This window comes from Pseudophryne corroboree, chromosome 8 (assembly GCF_028390025.1).
Source record: "Pseudophryne corroboree isolate aPseCor3 chromosome 8, aPseCor3.hap2, whole genome shotgun sequence".
Taxonomy (NCBI): domain Eukaryota; kingdom Metazoa; phylum Chordata; class Amphibia; order Anura; family Myobatrachidae; genus Pseudophryne; species Pseudophryne corroboree.
This window is the reverse complement of record NC_086451.1, coordinates 285,790,521-285,811,707: the sequence shown is the minus strand read 5'-3', so window position 1 is coordinate 285,811,707 and position 21,187 is coordinate 285,790,521. Positions and strand designations below refer to the sequence as shown.

At 45.1% G+C, this 21,187-nt stretch overlaps 1 protein-coding gene across 3 annotated transcripts in view; it reads right to left on the bottom strand.

Moving 5' to 3' along the window:
- Window positions 1-21,187, bottom strand: part of GAB3 (GRB2 associated binding protein 3) — a 275,833-nt gene that overhangs the window by 40,855 nt on the left and 213,791 nt on the right. For all 3 annotated transcript variants that reach the window (XM_063937261.1, XM_063937263.1, XM_063937262.1), the window contains exons 4-7: window positions 15,368-15,795; window positions 3,545-3,600; window positions 2,563-2,815; window positions 174-255 (exon numbers count right to left, since the gene is read on the bottom strand). In XM_063937261.1, coding sequence (XP_063793331.1) covers window positions 174-255; window positions 2,563-2,815; window positions 3,545-3,600; window positions 15,368-15,795 — 819 coding nt within the window. The remainder of the gene's footprint in view (window positions 1-173; window positions 256-2,562; window positions 2,816-3,544; window positions 3,601-15,367; window positions 15,796-21,187) is intronic.

The window sequence follows — 21,187 nt, the reverse complement described above, 5'->3', positions numbered from 1 at the left end:
GGATTTAAGATGTTTTACTGCAATAGACATTAAAGGTGTTAATAGCTTTGCCACTTACTTCCAGTACTTGGTACAAGTGTGTAAAAGTGCACATTTTTATTATTTTACGTGAATTTCACAGGACATGATAAAACCAAGTAAAATGATAAATATACATATTTGTGGTTACTTACTAAGGCACAGTCCATGTTCTTGTCGCCGGGGAATGTTCTCGAATTGTAGAAAGATTCCGCAGGTCCAAGGGTGGTGGGCGCACTGGTGATACAGAAGAGGATTGCAACATTAAACATTACGTCAGGTTTTTGTCTGGCTGATGTTCACATCAAAACATTCTAGGAGGGGGCTTGATGGTAAAACACGTAGCCTTCATTTCACTATTAAATGCTCTCTGCTCCTGATCTTCCCACTTAATTTACTATTGCTGTCAGAGGTGCAGAGAGAGGGTAGTTACAAAATATCCAACTAATCAATTATGAGTTTGTTTAGATACATTAAAAATAAACTTTTTAATCTTCTTTAAATTTTAGGTTTCCCTCTGTGTGAAGTGCTGTCAGGAATGTTGCTATGATGCTGTTATTAAATATGGTATATATCAGAGTCCCCCAGTCCTCAAGTACAACCAACAGGACACATTTTGTGGAGTTCTTTAATCATGCACAGGTGAAAATATTTATTTACTGGGTGAGTAATTATGTTGCCTGATTCCATGGACAGAAATCCTCAGCACATGATCTGTTGGGAAAACGTGAGGGCTGTGGTTGAGAACCACTTTTATATATCATTCAGACAACTGCATCAGACTGGTAGACATGTATTGAGAACATTGCCTTGCTATGGGAAGGAGCAGGCTTTGCTGGGTGGCTGTTTGTGTGGATGGAGCTTAGGCCCTCATTCCGAGTTGTTCGCTCGCTAGCCGCTTTTCGCAGCAGTGCACACGCTAAGCCGCCGCCCTCTGGGAGTGAATCTTAGCTTAGCAGAATTGCGAACGAAGTATTCGCAATATTGCGAAAAGATTTTTCTTTGCAGTTTCTGAGTAGCTCCAGACTTACTCTTCCAGTGCGATCAGTTCAGTGCTTGTCGTTCCTGGTTTGACGTCACAAACACACCCAGCGTTCGCCCAGACACTCCCCCGTTTCTCTAGCCACTCCCGCGTTTTTCCCAGAAACGGCAGCGTTTTTTCACACACTCCCATAAAACGGCCAGTTTCCGCCCAGAAACACCCACTTCCTGTCAATCACACTACGATCACCAGAACGAAGAAAAAACCTTGTAATGCCGTGAGTAAAATACCAAACTTCTCAGCAAATTTACTTGGCGCAGCCGCAGTGCGAACATTGCGCATGCGCAGTTATCGGAAAATCGCACCGATGCGAAGGAAAAGAACGAGCGAACAACTCGGAATGAGGGCCTTAGAGTGAAACAGGAACTCTAAGAGGTCCAATACTTACATTGCATCCACAAATGTTCATGCATTCCAGAAAGAGGGCATCAGATATTGATACAGTATTCATTAATTGTTATGGATCACCCTGCCAATACATTTATTTTGCATTTGATACAATGAAAGCATAGCAACATTTTATAAGAGCTGGTAAAGTATTTTTGCAAGGTAATAGGCCCTACACCAGGCATTCCCAACCATGGTCCTCAAGGCACACCAACAGTGCAGGTTTTAGTGATATCCAGGCTGCAGCACAGATGGTTAAATCAAAATAACTGAGCTACTAATTAAGTAACCTGTGCTGAAGCCTGGATATCACTAAAACCTGCACTGTTGGTGTGCCTTAAGGACCGTGGTTGGGAATGCCTGCCCTACACACTGGGCGATATAATTGAACGATATGAACGTTCTCGTTCATTAATGAACGAGAACGTGTTCATATCGTTCAGTGTGTAGGCACCAACAATGAACGATGCGCGGCCCCGGGCTCGTTCATCGCTGGTGTCCAGTCGCTTATGCATGCAGGCCAACATGGACAATCTCGTCCATATTAGCTTGCACTGCTATGGAGCCGGGTGATGGGGGGAGTTAAGAAACTTCACTCCCCCCATCACCCCTCCGAACCCCTTCCCATCGCCGGGTCACCCATAGGTTGTATCCGCCGATGGGCAGCTCGGCGGCGGGGCGGGTAATGTGTAGGGCACATTAGATTCCCATTTAATGAATAGGAGAAAGAGATAAAGTTCCTGATTGTGAGTCGCACGCAAGAGCAAACGCAGCAGCATTTGAAAGACGCCTGCCTGTGAGCTTATATACACCTTCCCCTGTGTACATCAGTGTGACCGACTGTGCTGTTGAGCACTTGTGCATGCTGTAACACTAGCCACTACCCAGGAATGCCGATCACTTTCCTGCCACCTTTCTGACCATCTGTCCTAATCGCCAAAGCCCATTTGGCATACACTCTAACTCATGAGTTGTGGGTTCCCCAGAAATGTCTGCACATTCGCAGTTGCATATAATCGCTCAACCACATGAACATCAGCATTGCGTGCTGCTCAGAATCAGGCCCAAGGAACAGGAAGTATCAGCTAAAAACACAAGTGGGCAACTTGACTCACTCTTTCTACGTGGCTTGAGATTGCGATTTACTGGAGGGGGTTCTAGGTCTGCCGGGAGTTCAGGCAATGGACTAGAAACCTTTGAGTTGGCTGGTGCTGGGAAGGTGAAAGCTGCAGTTACTGGACTCATAGGTATATACCCATCTGTGCTGCAATCTGACTCAGAAACTGGCGGCGAGGTATTTGGATTCATAGGGACGTAGCTGTCTTCTGAAATGTCTGATGTGAAGGAATAAAGTGGTGTAAACCTCGGCTAAAGGACACAAAGAAAATAGAAGACATCAGATTTGTAATAACAGCATATGTAGTAAAAAAAGAGATGGTGATACAATAGTAACATTGTGCTTACATATAACTAGCTACTACTATGTATTAGTTATAAGTTCAGGGGACACAAGTCACATATGTAATTCCACAGCTGGCCACAAGGAGCCTCCACTCCATTTAGAATAGTAATTATAACCCTGTAACTATAACCATGACACTGCAACAAAACTATTATTGGCAGTGATAATATCCCATCATCTCTCTTTATTAAATTATATCATTATATTTCTGTTCTTGTTCAAACATCTTTTCCAACTTCCTTTTTAAAAGTATATATATGTTCTGGATTTTGGGCTTTATGTAAGAGACTGGATAAACACAGAGGGGTTACATAAACAGTCACAGTAAGTGCTGAGTAGTTAAAGAGACTAGAGAAGAGGTTTCTGCCTGCAGAGCTTACACATATTTCTAGACGGGGAACATGAACATCATATATATTAGTCATTGCGGTAATTTTACTTGCTCTAAGCAAATTATTAAATAAACATATATCCTTACCAACTGCAATCTGAATACTATACTGGAGACTAAACTATATAAACCCATAACAAACAGCATGTAAGTGGCAAGCTTTAACATAATGCAATAAGGAAATACATATGGCTATATTCATTAAAACATTTTACATGCTGGGAAAATAAAGGTGACTACAAACCAGATTTAGACTGAGCCTCTTGTCTCTGCTTCTTAGACAGCAGTCTTCCAAGTCACCTGAAAAGCAGAAAGTCGCTTTCATTACATCTCTTCTACATTAAGGAGAAAATAATCTTTTGCATAAAAAGACGTCAGGTGCTCAGTAGTCTAAGGGTTATATAACGTTATGGGTACGATGAACTGATGATTCTGCGTTGCTGGCAGTGCAGGTGCAATTCATTCTAGCTTTTGAAAGTCCTATGTGCACATCTGCATCTATGCTCAACTCAGAATCGGTCCCAATTCCACATGCCCGCCTCTACGTGCGCATGCCCTGTTGCCTCCATGTAACACCCAGTCAGTTGTCTCTGTGAAGAGAGCAAGATGCATATGACTCATAGCGGAGCATGTAGTGCGACGAATGTGCAATTTGTCAAATAGAGACATACGATCACATTTGGAATTACGTGCAATCAGGCTATATTTATTTATATTGTTTGAATACTGGATTTCATATTTTGTATCTGCCCAAACTGTAACCCTATCTACGTGCATTGCTTATCCAACCCTTGTCTGTTACTTAGTGGGTTGGATAAACAATCCGTGGAAATGTTGGTATCTTGTTTCTTTGTGTTTTATATTTTGTGTTAATCCTCTGTAATCACTGTAGAGCGCCCAAGATGCTGCCCACTTTCTAACATGGTTTGTTTCCTGCAAAGGATGCAGTGTTCCTGTGCCTCTGAATCAGCATTGCGTGCAGTGTGTGTGCCTCTTTATTAGCATTGCATGTGGTGTGTGCCTCTGAATCAACACTGCATGTGGTGTGCATGTGCCTGTGCATCAACATTGCGTGTGTTGTGCCTCTGAATCAGCATTGCATACAGCGTCTTTGTGCCTCTGAATCAGCATAGTGTGTGGTGTGTGTGTGCATCTGATCAGCATTGCATGCCATGTGCCTCTGAATCAGCATTGCATGCAGTGTCCGTGTACCTCTGAATCAGCTTTCCGTGCGGTGTACCTCTGCATCAGCATTGCATGTGGTGTGCCTCTGAATCAGCATTGCATGCGGTGTGCGTGTGCCTCTGAATCCGCACTGCATGCAGTGTGCATGTGCCTCTACATCAGCATTGCATGCGGTGTGCATGTGCCTCTGAATTAGCATTGTGTATGGTGTGCATTTGCTTCTGCATCAGCATTGCATGTGGTGTGCGTGTGCTTCTTAATCAGCATTGTGTGCGATGTGCGTGTGCCACTGAATCAGCATTGCATGTGGTGTGCGCGAGCCTCTGATTCAGCATTGTATGTGGTGCGCGCGTGCCTCTGAATCAGCATTGTATGCGGTGTGCTTCTAAATCAGCATTGTGTGCAATGTGCGTGTGATTCTGAATCAGCATTGCGTGTGGTGGGCAGTGTGCCTCTGAATCAGCATTGCGTGTGGTGGGCAGTGTGCCTCTGAATCAGCATTGCGTGCGGTGTGCGTGTGCCTCTGAATCAGCATTGCGTGCGGTGTGTGTGTGCCTCTGAATCAGCATTGCGTGTGGTGGACAGTGTGCCCTTTCAGTCCTGTTAGAGAAAAGTACCATATAAATAAACATTCTTATTTCTTATATTAAATATCTGCTATAAAATAATTGACTGTGGCCACATGATAAAAGTGTGATTATTGTTGGCTATTGCATATCTTCCCATGTTAACATAACATTTGAATAACACATTGTATACTAAAAAAAATAAATACTAATTTACTAATTTTTTCACTGAAATTGCAGAACACTTGCAGTTTTATCAACCACACTGGTTATAGAATTGTAGCTAATTTTATATAAACTGAAACAGATACCCGCAAGCTTTATCTGTACGTATATTACACAATTTAGTCACGTGATTTATTTTTAAACAATATATGTACAGCTGGCGAGTGCATAAAGGGCACATGCAGTACGCACAGACATAGAACAATGGCACCTTCGTTATCATAGTACATTTATGATTTCTTACCACGTCTGCCCATCAAATGCAGAATAACTATATTTCTCTTACGTCCTAGAGGATGCTGGGGACTCCAAAAGGACCATGGGGTATAGACGGATCCGGAGGAGCTTGGGCACACTATAAAAACTTAAACTGGGTGTGAACTGGCTCCTCCCTCTATGCCCCTCCTCCAGACCTCAGTTAGACTTTGTGCCTAGGAGTAACTGGACACACACTAGGGGAGCTCTACAGAGTTTCTCTAAAGACTTTGTTAGATTTATTATTTTCAGGGAGACCTGCTGGCTACTTATTATTATTATTATTATTATCATCATCCTTTATTTATATGGCGCCACAAGGGTTCCGCAGCGCCCAATTACAGAGGCTCCCTGCATCGTGGGACTGAGGAGAGAGAAGTCAGACCTACTTCTACTTAGTTCAAGGGCTCTGCTTCTTAGGCTACTGGACACCATTAGCTCCAGAGGGTTCGATCACTTGGTTCGCCTAGCTGCTTGTTCCCGGAGCCGCGCCGTCACCCCCCTCACAGAAGCCAGAAGAAAGAAGCCGGGTGATTATGAGAAGTACAGAAGACGTCAGACAGCAGAAGACTTCTGTAACAGAGGTAAGCGCAGCGGTAGCGCTGCGCTCCGTGCTCCCACACACCAATGGCACTCACAGGGTGCAGGGCGCTGGGGGGCACCAGTTACGGAGGTCAAAATTTTTAACTGGCAAAAGAATACTACGGGCCCCGGGCGCCACGTAAGATACCCCCGCCAGTTTCATAGCAGTGGTCGCGCTGCGCTCCGTCCTCCCACACGCCAGCGGTACTCATAGGGTGCAGGGCGCTGGGGGGGGGGAGCGCCCTGGGCAGCAGTTACTGAGCTACGGGCCCCCGCATGCAATACCATGCCAGTCATAGAGGCGGTCGCGTGGCGCACCGGTGCTCCCACACACCAACGATTTACTTGGGTGCAGGGCGCAGGGGGGGGGGGGGGGCGCCCTGAACAGCATTTTCAGGTGGTATATAGTGTGTTTACACTATATACGACCCCCGGCCTGCATATTTAAGATAAAGGGGCTAGAGCGCGCCGAGGGGGGCGGGACTTAGCCCTCACACACACTGGAGTCGGCGCCATTTTCTCTCTGTCCCCGCCAAAGGGGGGGCACAGTCTTTTAGTGTTATTTGGACTTTTACAACACTAGTTGATTCAGAGATGAGTATGAAATCATGCTTGTGTGTATTTTATGTGTGCTCCCTGTCAGTTATACTCACTTTAGTTCACTTGTGTCGACGGGCGTGAGAGTTCTGTCATAAACACCTATGGGGTTCACTGTCGGCATCGCCGACGTATGTGGGTACTTGATCAGGTCGGTAGTGGTATGCTTGTGGAAAGTAAATACTATATGGGAGGCACAGCAGTATGTGGGTGGCCCTCTCGGCACCAACTGTTTTCACCGAGTGTAAATGGTCATGCTGTAACTGACTTATACCTGTATATATACTTTATAGGTATATGTATGGTAGGTTCCATGGACCTGTAGCTTGAGCACAGACATGGTGGTTTTTGTGGGTGAATGATATTTGTATAGGTATACTTCCCTCGGACCCCTTGGGGTCGCAGGAATAAAATTTTGCCTGGTTACTAATCCCTGCTGTCGACGAATACTAGGGTTTTCTGTCGACTATAATGTTTCCTGGTAGATCCACAACTGGGGCTTTTCAGTACATGGTCATACATGTTCAGAACTCTTTAATGTCACGGGGGACCTGAGGCTCCGGACAATCCGCTTATATGTATGTCATATATATATATTTAGGGTATGTGTGTATATGTGGGTGTAGTACGGCTGACCGGCGGTCTCCTGACCGCCGGTCAGCTTACCGACGCCGGGATCCCGGCAGCTTACCGACGCCGGGATCCCGGCGGGGAGGGGCGAGTGCAGCAAGCCCCTTGCGGGCTCGCTGCGCTCGCCACACTGCGGGCTCGGTGGCGACCTGCGGTCGCCACGGGTTCTATTCCCACTCTATGGGTGTCGTGGACACCCACGAGTGGAAATAGTCCCTGTTGGTCGGCATGCCGACCATCGGGACAGTGACCCGTCGGGCTGGTGGAGGAGGTCATGTGACTGTCGGTCAGCTGACCGGCGGTCACATGAATACCACCCGTATATGTGTATTACAATATGTATATTCATATTATGATTTATAATGAATACTAAAGTAATAGTACTCCTTCTCATGTGCTGGTCGCTCTGTTGATAAAGCTCTAGGTCGGCCGTGACTCACAACCTCTCCAGACGTCCGAAGGTTTATTCTTTTCCCGCCACGGATAGAATACTGTGATGGTCAACGCCTGGTCGACACGGGGCCCTATCTCAAAGGATCGTATACAGGAAAGCTAAGTGATATTATATTTCTATGCTGTGGGCTTATTTGCATTACATGCACATGAGGGAGTGTTTGTATTTGGTAAGACCTCAGATAGATTTACCCTAAAGAGACAGGGGAGGTTCCTCAAGTTGGTTCTTCTCTATAACATTGCGGCAGGCTGCCGTACGTATACAGGAAGTGTGGCCGGGGGAATGCTGAGGCTGCCTCCGAGAGTTACTGGACTTTTTCCCTGGGACGGTGTCCCGCTGTTTGGGGGGATATCTCAGTTCAGTCAATCTCGGGGGATATTCATGATAAGTCTAACTTCGGGAGTTAGTTTTCCTCACAACGTTTGGTGACGCCTTCTTTTGTGGGATGCAGTCATTTTAATCGGTTAGATACAGTTCTTTTTTCCTTTTCTGTACAGCCTGTGGAAGGTGAAAAGGTAAGAGTTCTGCAGCATTATTAGGTTCGCAGAAGAGGATGTCGGTTCTGTTTCTACCACATACACCGCATGTCGCAGAGTCTATATGGCGGGACCCCGCTCCGGTGAGGACTCAGTTACTACTTTCACTTAGTCTGGGAATAGACTAGAACCGGTGAGTTATTTATGGAATCCAAAGGGGGACACTCTGGAGTTACAGATGTTTCACCTCTCTGATTTTCTAATGGATATTGCCGTTGCCCCTCTAGAAGGGGAGGTAGTACGCGACGCCATACAGAGGTGCGCCAGGTTCGGGGCCTTGTCCTCCTGTCCCGGTTATTAAAAAAAAAAAAAAGTTTACCTGCGTTGTTCTACGCATTCACATTACCTGGAGGGAAAGCCAGGATTGTCTTTGCCTTTTCACTGGAGTGAGGGTAGTATGATGGTTTTCTTTCAATAGTCAGAGCCATTGTTATTCTGTACTGAGATGTTCGCCTGATTGAGGCGAGGTCAAGAAACAAGTGGTGCAAATCGTTGTTTCTCTCTGACTGTTCTTCAACACAGGGAAGGGCTGTTGTTCCCAACGACGCAGATGTCGGAGGTGGTATCAGGGTTGATACGGAACGGTTGAGGTTCTGTGTTTTCCTGTGGGAAGAAGTCTGAGGATCCTGAGTCGGATCAGATTTGCAGTGCCACTCCATCAATGTGTTCCGTTGATGAAGAAGTTGGGTGCGGCCTAGGAGGTCTTTTCGGTGAGCAGGTAGAATGCCAGAGTGATTTCTCGGGACCTGTTGGGAATGTGGTCCGGGTTTCACCGGCACAGGCACCGGAATATATTTCTAATGGCCAGGATATCACTTCAGTGGTGTCTGCTCAGTTCTCACCTCCTGGAGGGACGAAGGTTCGGGATCCAGGATTAGATACTGGTGTCCATGTATGCAGATCTCTGAGGCTGGGGAGCAGTCCTTACATGGGAGTGTTTCCAGAAGAAAAGATCAAGCTGGGAAGCTTGTCTACAATAAGTTTTCTTGAATTAAGAGTTGTTTTCAACGAACATATTCTTCGTGATCTACCCGTGTTAATTCTGTCAGATGTCTTGACAGCAGTGGCGTATGTAAGTCGCTAGGACGGAACAAGGAGCAAAGCGGCAACGGCAGAAGCTGAAATAGTTTTCCGCTGGGTGGAAAGACTGGTAAACGTTATATTAGCAGTCTTCGTTCCGGACGTAAATGACGGAGAAATAGATTTCCTCTGCAGACGCGCTCTCCATCCGGGAGAAATACTGTAGTCATCGAGAAGTTTCACAGAAGTGACAAGTCTTTGAGGAATGCCTCATTTGGGCATATTGACGTCTCGCCTCAACAAGAGACCTCAGGAATATGGTTCCAGGTTAAGGGACACTCAAGCTATAGCAGTGGACGCCCTCGTGACACCTTGGGTGTTTTTAGTCGGTCAATGTGTTCCCTCCGCTTTCACTCTGCTGAAGGTGATAAACGTAAGAGGGTCAGAGGTTCCGGAGATCCTCATTGTTCCGGTCTAGCCAAGGAGGGCTTGGTATCCAGTTCTTCAAGATTTATTCATAGAAGATCCCGGGCCTCTTCCTCTACGGGAGGAACTCTTACATCGAGATCGGGCGTGTATCAGGACTTACCGCGGCTGCGTTTGACGGCATGGCGGTTGAACGCCATATCTTAGTCCGAATGGGTATTCCCAGTGTGGTCATTTCCACACGTTAGGCTAGAAAAGAAGTATCGGCGAAGCCTTACCACCGTATTTGGCGTAAATATGTGTCTTAGTGTGAATCTAAGAAGGTTCCTGCGGCAGACTTTCAGCTGAGTCGATCTTTTCCATTCTTTGCAAGCAGGTGTGGATGCAGGCCTAAAGTTTGGCTCCGTTTCAGGGCAGTTTTGGCCTTATAAAATTGTATTGGCCACCTTTCCGGAAGTTCCGACTTTCGCGAAAGGAGTACTACACATCCAACCTCCATTTATGCCCCATGGACACCGTTAGACCTTGACGTAGTGTTGCGTTTCTGGTGTCTCACTGATTGGAACCTTTAGTGAAGGTTGTGTTAAAATTTCTCTCTTGGAGAGTGGTCATGCTTTTGCCTTTTGGGCGACCGCAAGGCGGTTGTCGGAAGTAGCGGCTTTGTCTCACAAGAGCCCCTGTTTGTTTTTCCAAGTGGATAGAATGAGAACTCGGTTAGTGGTTCTACAGAAAAGGGTTTTCGGTGTTTATCGAAAACCTGCCTATTTTGATGGCTGTGGTAGCTTCAGCATTGATTGATTCTACGTCGTTCGATGTAGTCAGGGCTTTGAAGATTTATGTCACCAATTGGGCTCAGTTTGGGGTAACAGAGACTCTGTTTGTCTGGTATGATACCAGCATGCTTGGGGCGCCTGCGTCTCTGCACTCTGTTACACGCTGGATCGGTGATACGATTCGGCGTGCTAGTTTACGGCTGGATTACCGTGACCGAAGTCGGGGGAGACCTATTCTACTAGGTAGATGGGCTCTTCTTGGGCGGATGCCCGAGGTGTCTCGGCGGGTTACCTTTGCCGAGCGGCTACTTGGTCGGGTTTCAAACACCTTTGCTAAGCTCTATAAGTTTGATACCCTTACTGATGGGGACCTCATGTTTACTCAATCAGTGCTGCAGAGTCGTCCGCACTCTCCCGCCCGTTCTGGAGCTTTGGTATAGACCCCATGGTCCTTTTGAAGTCCCCAGCATCCTCTAGGACGTAAGAGAAAATAGGATTTTAGTACCTACCGGTAAATCCTTTTATCCTAGTCAGTAGAGAATGCTGGGCGCCCGTCCCAGTGCGTACTGTGTCTGCAGTTATTGATTTTGGTGACACTTTGTGGTATTTCTTATCTGTCAGGCTATTGCTGACGTTGTTCATGCCTTGGCAGGTGGTTTCTTATTATTGGTTGGGTTGACACACAGGTTGTGTTACATATTCTCTCAGCATATGGATGTATGTTTTTCATACCGTGGGCTGGTATTCTGTTGAAGGCCATGTCTTGTAGTATGTTTGTGGTGTGAGCTGGTATAACACTCACTGTGTTTAAATTATAAATTCTTTCCTTGAAATGTCCATCTCTCCTGGGCACAGTTTTCTAACTGAGGTCTGGAGGAGGGGCATAGAGGGAGGAGCCAGTTCACACCCAGTTTAAGTCTTTATAGTGTGCCCAAGATCCTGCGGATCCGTCTATACCCCATGGTACTTTTGGAGTCCCCAGCATCCTCTACGGACTAGGAGAAAAGGATTTACCGGTAGGTACTAAAATCCTATTATATGAATAGAAACAATAATGAAGTAGTAGACTCTACAGTTCGGACACTCCTTTAGTAATATAAGGTGTCAGCTAACCCCTAAATATTCGGCAGGGATAAGTTGCCTTTAAATTTAGATATGGAAAGAGAGGGATAGGGGTATCAGCGACCGACAGTGTCTGATAAACAATATAAATATTAAGAAATTGTCGGATACGTGTTAGAAAAATATAACAGTATATTTATTTATACAATTTGAACAAAATTACAAAATCAAGGTGGGCTAAAATACGGAGGATATATGATACTAAAAAATACTGAGTAAAAACTAGCTAGAACACTGGATTAACTAAATTCAATAAAAACAATATTACACTGATAAAAAGTATAGGATAAGAGAGTGCTGCTTATCTTAAAAACGGAGAGTCAATTTAGGTACACCCAACGCGTTTCGTCCATCAGACTTCATCAAGGGGCCCTTTGTCAGGAATACAAACCGGCGCTGTGCCATTAACAGAAAGCTACTAAAGTTAATAAGCTCTATTCATAAAGAACCCTGATTTACAGAAGGGATCACTGGTAACTATAGTCACTTCATTGGATAGGAAGGGCAAAAACTACCTCTTTTATGTCTCGCTGTGGTCAGGGGCATTTTAAGATATTGGTGGGACAGTGTGCACGGGTCACGGATGGGTTCCCCCCAGCTAGAGATATTCAGGAACAATTTATGTTTTAAACTTAATGCACTTCATAGTTTTACTTAATTTTAATTTAACTAATAATCTGCAACCCAGCCCGATGCTTGTGCTTCGTGTCCAGATCCCAGCCAGACTTGATTCAATGCTGTTATCATCTGCCATGCTGTCTATAGTCACTGGCTCACAGGATGGAGAGACGTGGCACAGTGGTGCCGGGATACAGGAGATTGGGTGGGAGAAAGTGGCAGGAGTCTGGACACTGGTGACCGAATGGGGGAAAGCAGCACAGAGGAGATGGGATACAAGTGATGACATGAGTGGGGAAGGGGGGGGGGGGGGGAGCGGAGCAGTGGAGCACAGACAAAGGTGACAGGATAGGGTGTAAGGCTAAAATTTTGTCTAGGGAGCCTAGAAACCTTGGTCATAGTCAATGTAAAAACATGTTACCATCAAGAGAAGGAGTGAACTCGCTGCAGGAGAGTGATAGTGAGAGCTCATACAGTAGAGAACTGGACCACAATTCATGTCTATTTTGATCTTTTTTCACACAAGTCTTCTTCTTCAGATGCTGGATGCAGGGTAGACAAAACGGATGGAGCTAGCTTGGGGGCCCATGTGCATTGTATAGACTGCAGCCATTGTTAATACGCCACTGGCTGTGGTGGAAGATGGGTCAGCCGAAACATCCGTTACACAACCTAGGCTTTTGCTTAGGGCCCAGTGGGCACTGAGGAGCCACAATTACCCAAACCTGTTGTAAAGTTTTGTTTTGCTGTGAGAATGGGGTGGAGTTGGGGTATCTAACTACTATGTTGCCTGGGGCCCCAAAGAGTCTTAATTTTGTTATGCACATACCTTATGGCCATATTTGCTATATTCATTGTGCCTGCTAATTATTTATTTTGCTATAACGGTCATATACTATATGGCTTGCATCAGCATGATAATGTTGATGTTGCTAAAATCAGCAGTCATGCTGTGTTACATTAAGGTGAAACCATCCATTTCCCATGTCTTATATGTATTTACATGCTGTGGAATATGTGTGCGCTATATAAATAACTGGTAATAATAATAGTATATAATACAGCTGTGTCTCCTTGTTGCTTAAGTTGATGGACCTGTTTCTGTAGCAGTATGTGCTGATAGTGGTTACAATGAGATTTGCTATAAGCAGTCACATCTGCCACAGTATCAATTAATGCTGAACAAAGAAATCTAGTTTTTGTTTTCAGAAAAGCAGAACATTTCTTTATGGCACACTTTGTTCACATAGCATATATTGTATGTATGGCCTCAGGTTTACTTTACCTTATAGAATAAATACAAAGAAAGTTTTACAAGTGGGTGCTTCCATGTAACATCATTATGCCAACCATACTATTTCATATATAGCCGTTTATTCATTTTCATATTACTGTACAAAAGTGTACAGCACTTGAAATGAACATAGATGTGTTTCAATTAAAGAGATACGATGGGCAAGCAAGCAGTTATAGTAACATCTACAATGGATTTGGGGGGGATTCAGCATGGTTGCTATTGAGACTGAATTGCATGTGAAGATCCTGACATGTTAAAAGACACCCACCGATGCGATCGCAGCTCTGCATATGCAGTCGCAGAGGTGCGATCCACGACAGGTTCAGTTGACCCATGCCTACTCACACCGGCACTGTGTTTTCAATTGCAAGCCATCGCAGCTGATGTCAGATACACAAACACCCTCCCCCCAAAACGTCTGTTTCAGAAAATGGAGGCGTGTCGCTGCTGTGTTTAGGGGGAGAGAAGATGCCAGGGATCCCGGTTGCTGGATGGAGATTTCCTGGCCTCTGCGACGGTCGGCTTGCACATCCCCACAAGCGACCCGTTGGTGATTCAGTGACCCGATGTCTGCGTTCTAGGACATAGATGACTGCAGCAGGAGGCGACTACTTGTAATCGATCACTGCTGCTGCATTACCAGACAGCACTATCACTGCTGCTAAGGAAGAATCAGTGATAGTCACTCCGTCCACATGTAAATTAGCCCCACAGTGTCCCCAATTCATATTATGCCACATCATAGGGTCCCCTGTTCATATTATGTAATTACAGATGGGTCCATGTTTATCTTGACCTTTAATAGGATTAACTGAGACTGGGCAGTCGGACTTAATCCCCTGCTGTATTGTTCTCTGTATTGTATTGCAGCTGAGAACAATAGATGAAGGGTTTATGTTAATAAACCATGTTGTGCCTAGGCGCAGCAAACTAGCCAAGATAACCGTGGACCCATCTGTATAATGCCCTCCAGTTCATTTTATACCACATTACAATGAGCAGGTCCAGGGGCGTAACGAGATATATTGTAGGCATAAGGGCAAATGTTTGTAAGGGACACTATGCATCTATGGGATGTAGTTAATATCCTAGCGCTCAGGAACCCGATGGTCAGAATGCTGACAGCGGCATCTTGATGGCCAGCATCCCAACAATATGTGCTAGGGTTATTATTAGGCACTAGGGGGAGGGTTAAACTGCGGGAGGGGACTGTTAGGGTTAGGATACGGAAGGGGTGGGTTAGGGTTAGGCTGCATGAGGGGTGGGTTAGGGTTAAAATACTCACTGGAATCCAACAGGATTGTGAGCACCTTCTGACGGAATCCTGTGCACCGTGAGACTGATACCAACCCGTATCTACCAATGGTGAAAAATTTATATAACAAGTAACTTTAATGGTAAGGTGGGCCCCTCTCAGCTGTGAGCCCCATAGCAGCTGCACTCCCTGCACCTATGAAACGTAGCTATGCCCTTGTATATAACACGTTATTGTGACAGGGAAGGTGGGCCTCTCTCAGCTCTGGGCCCCATAGCAGCTGCACTCCCTGCACCTATGGAACGTAGCTATGCCATTGTATATAACACAGGTTATTGTGACAGGGAAGGTGGGCCCCTCTCAGCTCTGGGCACCATAGCAACTGCACTCCCTGCACCTACAGAACGTAGCTATGCCCTTGTATATAACAGGTTATTGTGACAGGGAAGGTTGGCCCCTCTCATTTCTGGGCCCTATAATTATTTAAACAAGCCATTTATCAATTTTACACAAAAAATGAGTTTACCTTTCCAGTTGCTAACACTGTCCAGACTGGAGAGTGAAATCCGTCTTGGCTCCATTCCAGATAAACAATGTCCATTCTGGATGCTTCCAGTGAAAATGGCGTCAGCCCTCAGGTCAGGAAAATGGATTGGTTTGGGAGGTCTTGGTGGCGGAGTGATGGGTAATATTTCAGTGTCACTGACTCCACTGTGACTTTTCTCAACTAAAAATGTCTGTGCTGAAGAAGGCCCCAGCAGTGGGGAGGATGAGGAGAAGTCACTAGATGAACCATTTGATTCTAAGTCTTTGAAGATATGGAAAGCAGTAGACTGCATATGATTATGATGAAAGTTAACATTGTAGAGAGCCTGGGTTGGTAAGTTGTCAAGAAACACATCATCAGAAGATGTCTGCTCGAGAGACTTATCGGAGTTTGACCAAGCATCACATCTGGAATAAAGCACAACATATACACTTACAATGGGAAAAATGTTGCAACTCATTCTTAAACATTTTTGCTTGTACAACAGAGAGCTTCATGACTAGTGCAACACTGCTCAAAGACAGCAAATCAATTGTTTGATGAGTTTATTTACTTTATCTTTTTTACTTACACAGGTTGGCTATCCCATATCTGAAAATCCGACATCCAAACATTCCGAAATCCAGCAAGACTGATAGTGACAGCTTTACTTTATGATGTAACGATTTAAAAAAATATTGTATAAAAAGACAATCAGGCTATGCGTATAAGGTGTATATAAAACATAAATTAATTTCGTGTTTAGACATGGGTCCCATCCCCAAGATATCTCATTGTGGTATGCAAATATTCCAAAATACAGAAAAATCCAAAATACTTCTGGTCCCAAGCATTTCAGATATGGTAGTCTCAACCTATATTTTTGTTCTTTTGTAGTTATTTTTCAGAGATAAAGAGTTAAAAAGCAGCACGGTGTGGGGAGGATAATCACTGGATAGAAGGGCATTGGCATATGGGTGGGCACTTACTGTATGTACTCATTCACCATGCTTATGGCAGTGTCCTTTCTAAATAGGACACTGACTGATAGAAACTGCAAATCAAAATGTGCAATGAAAAAAGTAGACTTGGTTTTAAGTATGACCTTGTTCTGGATTTAGTGCTCAGGAGATGTGCATATACTATACAGAGACAGGCTGTCCCTGACTGCTCCCACACTGTGAGAACGGAACTAATACGAATATTCACCTATATAGCGAGTTATATGCATCTCTGCTCCTCTGTGCGCTTAGCTTCATAGCCACCATGGTTATCAGTGCACACTTGCATCACCCCTATCCATGGTGCAAACAAGCTCTCTGAAAACTGGGTTTATTATGCGTACAGACATTATAAGAAGGCCCCAATTCTGTCAACATGCCCTCACTAACCTTTATCTATGCAGGAACAGCGCACTTACGCCCATGGGAGATACAGCTGAGTTGCATTTTATTCTGTATCACCTGTACTCAGCCCTGTAGCATGTGTGGCACAAAACCACGCAAGATACGTCTGCATGCAACGGACTTGCGTTCAACTCTGCATCAAGCACAATGTAAATTAAAGATAAGCGTAGTCTAGTGTTTAGAAAACTGTGTGCCTTGACACCCTGTGGTGCCTTCAGACACTTGCCTGCAGGGTGCCTTGGATTGGTTGACCAGGACCAATTAAATTATTTATGGTCAATGTAATAGGCAAAACCTGTGCTGGTGGCTGCCAATCATAAAATATGTGGACAAACAGAAGCAAATTTTGTCCCACACTATTGAACCTATGGATGACATATAAACACAATTTATTTAACTGAATATTTCTTTCTATATTTCTCAATAAGAAACTATTGGGCTGAGGGTGCCGTGAAAAAAATTCTGATTCTCTAAGGCACCGTGATTCAAAAAATTTTAGGAACCACTGGTGTAGTCCAAAATTAGATTGACAAGACCAGATGGACTAAGAGCGTGATTTTGAAGTTGGGCAAAATACGAGACACATGAGTACATTCTATATTTAAGTAGGAATGCCCAAAACCCCCTAGGTCATCCCATTAGAATATGCAAACGTTTTTACCACATGCAGCCATCTTGACTTGTAGACTTCTTGTTAGAGTACAAAAATAGGTGCATGTTATCACAAAAAAAAATATATATATATAGAAAAAGGAGTGGTCAGCCAATCACAGATAAGAGAACTCCTGATTGGATGCCCAATTATTAACCAGCCAGGCTCATGAAAGCATAATTCGTTTTGCTTCATGGGAGTAATTTGTTTATTCTATATAGTTTCTTTTCTTTCCTATATGAATTACCTTTTACCCAGAGGATTATGATTTTCAAAAGAAGATATTAAGCAGTAATTATTAGGGAGGCTACAGTTACTTTTATTTCTCAGAGGGAAATAATTATTTATTTAGGAGGCTATATTTATTTCATAATTGGTGAATTACTACATCATTTATTTCCTATGGGAGCACTACTATTTATTTTATTTATTTATTTATTACAGGGGGCACGAATACAGGAATTGATTAATTTCAAAGGGTCAACATTAGTGGCAGCACTTGTGAAAGTATGCAGTGCTGCCCATTTGCATGCTGCAAAAAGTGTCCCTGCCTGTCAGTGCATGCTAGCACATGTTATGTGTTAGTCTTGCTCTGGTATCAAATAGCCAAACTTAACAGGAGGGGCCCAAAGCCCAGTATGTCACGATCCTGACTGTAGTTCTCATATTTGGTGACTTACCTCTGCCATCTGTCCTGGATCCTGCGTCTTTTCTGCTCACTGGGATAGGCAGCTTGCCAGTACCATGAGTTTCCTGAGTGCTGAGTTCTCTGCCTGGAAAGTAAGAGTTAACGAGCTCCACCTGTGGTGATTAACCTTCTGTGTGAATTCAGCAAGTCTCTCTATGCTGTGCCTACATAGCAATCATTGTTGTCATTATACTATGTGGCTCTCTGACTCCAGTGGTCACTAGATACATTCTCCACTGTGCTCAGCAATCTGGAGTTTAGGCCTAAAAGTCAGCATCCTCTGTTCATTTGTAGAAGTTCAGGTTTCAGTGTTTTTTCGGCTAGGCCTCACTCCATATCAAAGCCTAACCTGGAGTATTCACATGACAGGGTCTGATCACCTGACCTGGAGTTATCCAATCCTGTGCCAGCCTGAGACTCTCTGAATCACCTGACTCTGTTCACCAATCACCAAGGACCAGGAAGTATAAGAGACTTGTGCTAAAGAATCTGTCAGTTTCTTGTGTCACACAGCTCTGTGTGAGCGTCACAGCTGAGCTCCCTAAAAGGTAACACTTTTACTTTGGTTCCTGTAATACTCTGCTCTTTCGCTACCCAGTCTGGATTACAGTTGTGTTACCAGGTATCAATCTCGTCTTAAAAACACAGCCGTAGTGTTCTTCAATCTTGTCTTAAAGACATAGTCGCAGCATTCTTCACAGCCGCAGTATTCTTCAGCCTCGTCTTAAAGACAGTCGCAGTATTCTTCAGTCTCGTCTTAAAGACACAGCCGCAGTATTCTTCAGCCTCGTCTTAAGGTCACAGCTACTGTCTTCAGTTCTTCAGCCTCATCTAAAGTCACAGCTACAGTTTTCAGTTCTTCTTCAGCCTTGTCTTAAAGTCACAGCTCTCCTCCCAGTTCTGCGCAACTCCAGAGAACCTATTTCATAGTAACCTTGAGAAACACAAACACCCACTCCTGTGACAGTATATCCAGTTCATTCTCACCAATACATTCACCATCCTGCTATCAACACCAAGTTCCTGGTGATCCATTGGTCAGAATACGGCTCCCTCAGCCGAGGCCCGGTTTCGACCCCCGGTCAGGGATTGCTCCTTATTACTTCATCTCACTGATTCCCACAGACCAGACAAATATACACATACAGATAGAGCCATCTTTATCTTGGCCTTTAATAGGATTAACTGAGACTGGGCAGTCAGACTTAATCCCTTGCTGTAATTACTTAATTCCTGCTGTATTGTTCTCTCTTATGGTATTGCAGCTGAGAACAATAGATGAAAGGCTTATGCTAATAAACCATGGTGTGCCTAGGTGCAGCATAGAAGCCAAGATCATTGTGGCTCCATCTGTAGTCCTCCAGTTACCCGCACAGACTTCACATACACGCCGGGTTCACAAAAACCACAGTCATGACACTAGGAACTGGCTGCATGGACCCAGCCTAAGCCTTTGTCTGACGCGGGACCTCCTAAGCAATATTGCAGGATGCTTGGAGTGTTTGGAGTCGACTCAGCATCGATTGGCACAGTGTCTGCAGCGGAACTCGTTCTCCAGAAATTCTCAGACTCCTGACCAACTGCGGATTCTCTACCAGATGTTAATACAGTTACAAGAACTTTTGTCTAGTATTCTTTCTGTGATGCCTGAACTCCTCAGGAATACCACCAATATTGTTGATCCTGTTTTGTTCCATCCAGTTACTAAAGTATCTTCCTCTGTGCAGGGAAAAGTTGTTCATCAGAGCTATCCAAGGCCTAAGCTCTGTGAAACTGAATGTCAGCGGCATGGGGAGCTACACCTCTGTCTTTACTGTGGAAATTCTGGTCATTTTGTTAAGGATTGTATTCTTCGCAAGCCAGGGAATGGTGACAAATCTCAGTATCATAGCACTCATGTCTACAAGTCATCTTTAATAGCTGATCCTGCTACTGCTGGCGGGGGTGTCAAGAAGGCTGCTCAAAAAGAGACTCAAATTTATGACTGGGGTCCTGTGATTAAAAGACCCTAACCCAAGTTGGGTGTCCAGAAAAGAATGTTCAAGCCATTTAAAGTCACAGAAGAGTCTGTCTCTGCAGCCCAAGGAGGGGCATCTGTCTCTGCAGCCTCTGAGGAGGCATTTGATTTGCTGACCCTAGGAATGGTATCTGATGTTCAGGCTCCAGAAGGGGCACCTGAGTCTTCTTCTAAAAGAGAAGTGTCTAATCTGTTAACCCCAGGAGGGGTGCTGGATTTGCCAACCCAAAGTAAGGTGTCTGATTTGCTAACCCCAGGCGGGGTGTCCAGAGTTTCAGCCCCAAGGAAGGTATCCAAGGCTAAGTTCCCAGAAGGAATTCTTAAAGCCTCAGATGTATACACAAACTCTTGCTCGCCACCTTCTGAGAGTGATACCATGTTTGCAGTTAGTATGGTCCAGGTCCAGGATGGGCCGCCTGAACTTTCAGATTCAGTTCCTGCCAGCTCAAATTGTCCGGACTCAATCTGGTCCCGTCCATATGTCCGGTTCAGTCCATCCCGGTTCCAGCCGGTCCAGCTATACTCCAGGTCCAGCCTGGTCAGTCCGTCCCGGTTCCAGCCAGTCCAGCAGCAATACTCCAGGTCCAGCTTGGTCAGTCTTCTTTGGTTCCAGCCAATTCAAGTATCCTCGGATCCAATCCGGTCCTACTTGTCCAGCCAAAGACTTCTCCAGTTTCAGCCACTCCAAGTAATATTACTCATTCAGTAACTGTTGAGCATTCTAGTGCTACAGAGCTGGACACCAATTTGTGTTCAGCTTTCTCAGCTTTGTCCCTAAGCTTTTCTGAGCAACCTATTGTTCCATCTGCTGATTTGGATAAAGGACTTCAGGCTAATGTTGCTGAGAGGGATACTGATGTTGTGTCACACGCCATAGGCGGCGTTCACAGCGCTTACCCCTGCGTGCCTGCTGGTCTGTGTTGCGGCCTCCGCCTTCGATGGTCCACGGGCTCCGGCGCCTGGCTGGCGCGGCTCCCCGGGGCAGGGGCGCCACCATGACACCCGGCATCACGTGGGCGGGGAGCAGGTGACGTCATCAGACTGTTCCGCCAATCCA